Source organism: Pagrus pagrus (genome assembly GCF_965226575.1).
Source record: "Pagrus pagrus genome assembly, chromosome: 11".
In the NCBI taxonomy this organism is placed as follows: Eukaryota; Metazoa; Chordata; class Actinopteri; order Spariformes; family Sparidae; genus Pagrus; species Pagrus pagrus.
Window position 1 is genome coordinate 30,197,765 of NC_140195.1, and position 6,618 is coordinate 30,204,382.

At 40.8% G+C, this 6,618-nt stretch overlaps 1 protein-coding gene across 1 annotated transcript; it reads right to left on the minus strand.

The window, feature by feature from the left end:
* Positions 1-483: 483 nt before the first annotated feature.
* Positions 484-6,618, minus strand: lrrc38a (leucine rich repeat containing 38a). The gene is made up of 2 exons (XM_084366352.1): positions 5,658-6,618; positions 484-1,404 (listed from the first exon to the last, which is right to left on the minus strand). The coding sequence occupies exons 1-2, from the start codon at positions 6,283-6,285 to the stop codon at positions 1,157-1,159; spliced, it is 876 nt and encodes a 291-aa protein (XP_084222478.1). The 5' UTR covers positions 6,286-6,618; the 3' UTR covers positions 484-1,156.

Consider the following 6,618-nt stretch of genomic DNA (forward strand, 5'->3'; position numbering starts at 1 on the left):
CCTGACCAGTTTTCTGTCAGCAGCAGGTGATAGTTTGTGTTTTCTTCCTGATCGTGGTACAGCCTAACTGTTTGTACAGTTGATCTTGGGACCTGTAACTGCTTTGAAAAGGCTCCAAGTGACTTTACTGACTTGTTCAAATCAGTAATGTGCTCTTCCAGATCAATGCTGAGCTCTTTCCCATTGTGGCTGAGTCTAATGCATGTATCAAACAAGCCCTATTAAAATGGGTCCAGAAAAGTCAGCAGCTGTTATCAATCAGAATCACTCAGAAGAAGTTAAGAGGCCATGCTACAAAGAACATTTGATTCACATAACTTTCTATAATCACCTACATTGATCGTTCAAGTTACTATATGTATATTTTTGATCCAGCAGATTTGGTCACATTGTCAGAAGACCTATAATAAATTCATTACTGAACCAAACTTCATGAATGTTTTTGTGACAAAGTAGTTTGTGTTCACTCATTCATCACAGAAACATGAGAGCTGTAGAAATCATTGGAACTGGAAGTGTATGTAAAATTTTGACCGCGATTAATTGGTTTGAACATTAAATATCTTACACTGTCTTCAATTGAATGTAGGTCAGGAAGGATTTGCAATAATTGCATCCTGTTTTCATGTACTTTACACAGCGTCCTAACTTTTTTGGAATCAGGTTAGTATTTATACAAATTGTTTGAGACACATTTTATATTACCCTTGCTAATCTTTGATTCCCTATAGTCCCAGTGCTTTGTCACGTTTGTCCCATTATCGCCACCAACAGTACTTTTACCGATCTCAGTCTTAATGAGGACAATGCTATTGCTCTCCTGTTTCAAATGAAAAGCTTCACTGATCTCTACAGTCAGTGCTGAACACAGAAGCAGAAATGGCTACATTCAGTAAAAACAACACCTGTTTATAGTGATTCAAGCCTATCTGATATTTCCCAAACCAGTCTGTGACTCATGATAGCTTGATTGTGCTCTTGGATATGACATGGTAAGAGCTTTCAGAGTGTGGCTCTTTGACTCTCCCCACCACTGATCTCTCCTTGCTGCCATGTTTTGTCGAGCTCTCTCTGGGATACCAAGAGGATATCGGAGCAAGAATTTTCATGAAACGCTTGCATTATATGTAATTCATTTCTCCTTTCCTCCCTCTCATCAGTCGATCCCTTCCTCTTCGTCTCCTTTGCCGCCCTTGCTGAGGCGCTGGAAGCAGTGGACTGTGGAAGCCAGGAAGAAGCTGGCCATGATGGCCACCACTGAGACAGAGATGCCGGAGAAGATAACAATGAGGTAGTCAGTTAAGGAGAGGGTACCACGGCACTCCCGGAAACTGTCTTCAGAGAGTAAACTGAGGGGGACACGACGACCATCCAGAGGCAGGGAGCACTCTATTCCCTCCATACCTGTGAAGAGAGAAAACAACAAGAGAACCAGCTGACAGACAACCAAGAAAATGAAGCACCTAAGCAAGAAAATGAAGCACCCAATATGAATGGAGGTTATCGCTGCAACTGCAAGGTCTTTATGAATGATCTTGGTATTATCACATTAGAGATATCTGCAGAGGTATAAGCATCAGCATAGTTACTTGGTCTGAGAAAATCGTGATAGAACACAGCATAAATGAAAGATTTCATTACACAACAAAAATGTTACACGCACATATCCACATCCAGTTATTTTTTCTGGGTTACGAGTGCAATAGAACGCACCAACAGACAGACAGCTGCCTGAGACAACAGTCGTGTTTAATGGGCTCGTCATGTCAGAACAAGTCATTGGCTGCATCCAAATGTCCGGACTTTACTACACTTGCAGACGTGCAGACTTGCAGGTTTGCAGACATTGTGGGCATGTTCAAGGGAAGACAACGAGTCTTGAAGACTGTCCAATTTAAAGGTCCAGAGGGTGGAAATATGGATTTAGCCTTACACTAATTTAAACATCTTTCAGAGATGCCATTTAATATTGTTTCATGGTATTCGTTTTGTTTACTTTTTGCACTATAATACGAGCTAAATGTTTGATGTTAGAAAAGCTAACATCATTTTGCAAAAGTTTGCCAGAGGCCTCACATTACCCCTAACGTTAGCCAGTCTCTACTGTACCAGCTCTGTGATTCACACAGCTGCATAAACACTAGCATTAAATCCTGACCATAAAACAGACAGTCCGCCTATATACCTAGCAGCAACAATCTGGAATCAATGTATCTTATATGTTGTTAAGAAACAAATATTGTTATAGTGTCACAAAAAGGATATACATTTCTTTCCTTTTTTTTCATGAAAAACAATCAAACTGTCCAGAGAATAGAGCTGGGTGGTGGTCACAGAGATGGGAATGCAAGCTCTCCATTGTGGCAATTCAAAATGAATCATGAAAAAAAATGAAGCATTGTACATTATAGAGCTAGACAGCTTTTCCAAGTCAATCGCATGAGGACACTCGCATGATCATGATAATGAAATAATCATGATAATGGAAATTCATTAAGATCAACTTATCCTGAGCATTTTTATTTCAATCTGGGATAGAATCTATCATTGTCCTATCCCTAAACACTTTGTGTCTATTGTGTAGAGAGAGGCACTTCCATTTTATCCTGATTCCTCTGTAGCACTGCTGTACCCAAGAGTCACTAGACATCATTGTCAAGTGTGTGTTTATGCCTGTGTGTCTGGTTGTGCATGTGTCTGTGTGTTTGTGTGTGTGAGTCACTGTAAGACCAGAAGGGTTTTCCACATGAAAAGGGACTTAGTGACCTCATCCCTTGGTGATATTCCAGTCACGTGGCACTACAACAGGCAGCCAGACTCATGCTCACACAGACATGCAGGAGACAGACAGAGAGACAAACATCCCTTCACACACACACACACACACACACACACACACACACACACTGTGTATATAGAGAGGAACACAAGTAGGACAACATAGAGAGAAATAAAACACAAATATGCAGATGTAAGTACATGAGCATTAGCAATGAAATATAATCATAACGGTACGTGAACAAAGAACACATGTATATTCATTCATATGGGCACTGCACAGCACAATGACATTAAAACACACGCATACATAAATGCACTAAAGTGCGTGTTCACAAACATGTAAAAATGTACACATGTGGGAATACATGTTTAATCGAATGTGCAAATGTATGTATTCCTGTGCACACAACAGTGCATATGTATATTATGCACAGATACAAACAAGCACATGTGAAACAGAACAAAGATATTGCATGTGTGCATACATAGCGTTGAGAGGAACACAAAGTGGCAACACAGAAGGGGACATACAACTTGACACATCTGTATACACACACAGTTGAACAGACACAAACACGTATCATTCTGAATGTAGCCAGGACCACAGATGTAAAATGGCTGCAGGAAAATGTCCTCTGAAAGTGACTCTGCAGAGCATCCCAGAAACTTCCAAGTCTGTTCACCCTCCTCCTAAAGCCATTTATCTAATTCAGTGTGTGCGTGTGTGTGTGTGTGTGTGTGTGTGTGTGTGTGTGTGTGTGTGTGTGTGTGTGTGTGTCACTTTACTGTGATGAAGGAGTTTAGACATAGGTAGCTGGTGTCACTGTTTTGGTGTCACAGTATTAGAAGTGGTGTAGTAAACAGTCAAGGCTTTGGGTTGCCTTGCCACTCTGTCATTCATTCTTTTTTAAAACTCAAAACCATAATGGCCCAGTTAAAAACAAGCAGAGCTTGTCTTTTTCACAGTGTCACTGTACTGAAGTGAGTCAATGTTATTTAAGTGACCTAAAAGTAAACAGAAGACAATTTCTGTTTGCATTTTTGGATTGTTGACTCTGGACATTTGTGCTCTCAGCTACTCATCACCCAACGGTGACAGTAGCTTACGCAAACGAAGAGGCCAGTTACTCCCCAACTTTGCTCCGTTTTTTAATTTAGATGCCAGATGAGCTCAATACATTTTATGCTCGCTTTGATCTCCTCAATCAAAGCTGTATGGTCCTGAAAAAATCCTGCTGAGCGTGAATAGAAATAAAGTTGTTGGTCCAGGTAATATACCTGGCCTTGTACTTGCATGGTTAAGCACTAACACTAAGCATGTGCAGTCAGCTAGTTGATCTTATCACTGACATTTTTAACATATCTCTGTCACAGAGAGTTCCCGCAATAGACGATAGTTAGTTTATTTTTATGAGTAATTATTTATTCATCTATTTACATAAGTTTAGTTTGTGGGGAGAATAGAGGGACAACAACTTGCATTTTGTTGTACAAACCCTGTGTTGAAGAAAGATATTTAAATTAATCTTGCATTTTGTAAGTTAACCCTGTACTTTGTTGTTGATATAGCTGTGCAATGTTAAAAGGCTTTATTTTACTGTATGCCAGTGTCAAGATAATCTATGTATATAAAAAATTATATTACATCAATATAACCAGTGGTTCAAGTAACTAAGCACATTCACTTAACTATTGTAGGCCTACTTATGTGCAGTGTTTACATTTTATGCTACTTATACTAAAAATTTCAAGCAAATATTTTACTTTTTACTCCACTACACTACTACATATTCAGTCTCAAGGTTAAGATTTAAAGAACAAAGATTAGCACCTCAAATATGATGCATCGTTCAGTCATCAACAGTATATAATGTAAAATCTTTAAAAAGTCTTACTCAAAATCTGGTTCATTTGTGCAGCTGAACTTGCTTTGGTCTGAGTTTCTGTGAACAAAAGACTAAAAGTGGTCACGACATCAACTAGTAAATGGTCAAAATCAATGAGAAATCATGCCAGAGACCGTCTTTGAACAAAAACAGAAGCTTCCATCTCCCCATATGCATATGACCTGCTCATGTTCATACTAAAGTTATGTCACTACAACTGAGCAAACTCTGCTGATAAGGGTTATTGAGATACAGTTAGAAGTTCCAGAAAAAGCTAAGAGGTTTCAGTAATTCTATTGTTTTCCAGCTAGTTGCATTCCAAAATACTGTAACATTGTGCCTGTATGGTTTCAGCCACATGGCTCAGCACACATACTTGTTTGTCAATGGGATATCCCTCTATTTCCACTCACCTTTCCTATTCAACAGAAGTCGCACCTCAGAGGTTAATTGTAAGGGTTACTTAATTCAAATAGATGAGGATTTGCAGAGGAGCACACTTACAGTGCTGTATCATTATTTGAAGAGCTCTATAGAGTTTCTATAGTTTTTCCTTTGGTTTGGTAATTATTCTTATATAAATAAATACAAAATGTCTTTATGAATGTAAATCTATACAGTCTACATACGCCTGAAAACACTACTACTGAGGTCAATCTGGTTCACTCATCAAGTTGCATTGTTCTCGGTATATATTTCAGTCTTCAGTGTTGTTCAGTGTACAGCAATGGCTTTGTCTTGTCCATTGTGTCTGGCTCCACAACTCTGCCTATCTCGATTCCAACGATACCAAAAATTGTCAACTTCATCACTGGATAGACCACATTTACATTTTGTACCTCTGAATACAAAGATAAAGACCTGCTCTCAGTCACATCACTGTATTGATGTGTTTTTGTTAATTCATTGGATTTCTTTTGTTCTACTTGCTTTTGCTGAATTGAATGTTAAACGTCCAATTTTCAAGAAAAATTATTGTTGCCCTCTTACCCTTTGGGAGCTTGTGGCGGTTCTCCATCAGCCATACAAACAGTTTGGCAAAGTCACAGTTGCAGAACCAGGGGTTCCCTTCCAGACGGAGCATTCGCAGAGAAGGCAGGGATTCCAGGATGCTGACATCCAGTTCTGTGAGACCATTTCTCTCCAGCTCCAGCTCTCTCAAAGAAGTCAACCCTGTGAAAGCATCTCTACCTACCATGTTGAGGTAGGGGTTGTTCCCCAGTCGCAGTTTGATCAAACTCCTGGACTCCCCAAATGTCCCAGAGGTGATTTCTGTCAGGTTGTTGCTCCCCAGGTCCAAGAAGACTAATCTTGAGGAGGTGGTCAGGGTCCCTGGGTCAAGCTGAGAGAGGGAGTTATTCCTCAGGTCTAGGTAGACCAGGTCACTGTAGAGGACCAGGAAGTCAGCAGGAATCCAGGGAATCCAATTGTTGGAGAGCAGGAGACGGCGAACGTCCAGAGGGATGGAGTCTGGGACTCTGGTTAGACCTTGACCAGTGCAGTCCACAGTGTGGTGGTCTGGACACAAACAGCTGGATGGACAGTTGTGGCCTCGCGTTAGCAAGGTGGAGGAGATCAAGGCAAGGAGAGGCTGCAGCCAGTTAATGCATGGTAACATTGTCGAGGGGGCGGCAGCATTAATCAAGATACAGGGGGTTGAGGGGGTCTTGATAGTGGGTGAGAGGGGAGTTCAGGGAGATGGATGTATAAAAAGGTTACAATCACAGTAAGGGAAGGGGAAGGAAAGGTCAGACAACGTAGGTTCAGTGTGGCACTTGCATCCTTTTGTGCTCCCTACACAGCAACGCGAGAACAACCCAAAAAGCCATCAAGTAGCGAGCGCTGTATTCCCGGAGATCATGTAACAAGCAGCCTGGATCAAATAGCAGCCGGCTGGCTTTGAGGGGAGAGAGGGAAGGAGCAAAAGAGAGAGCGTGCGAGAGAGATGAGG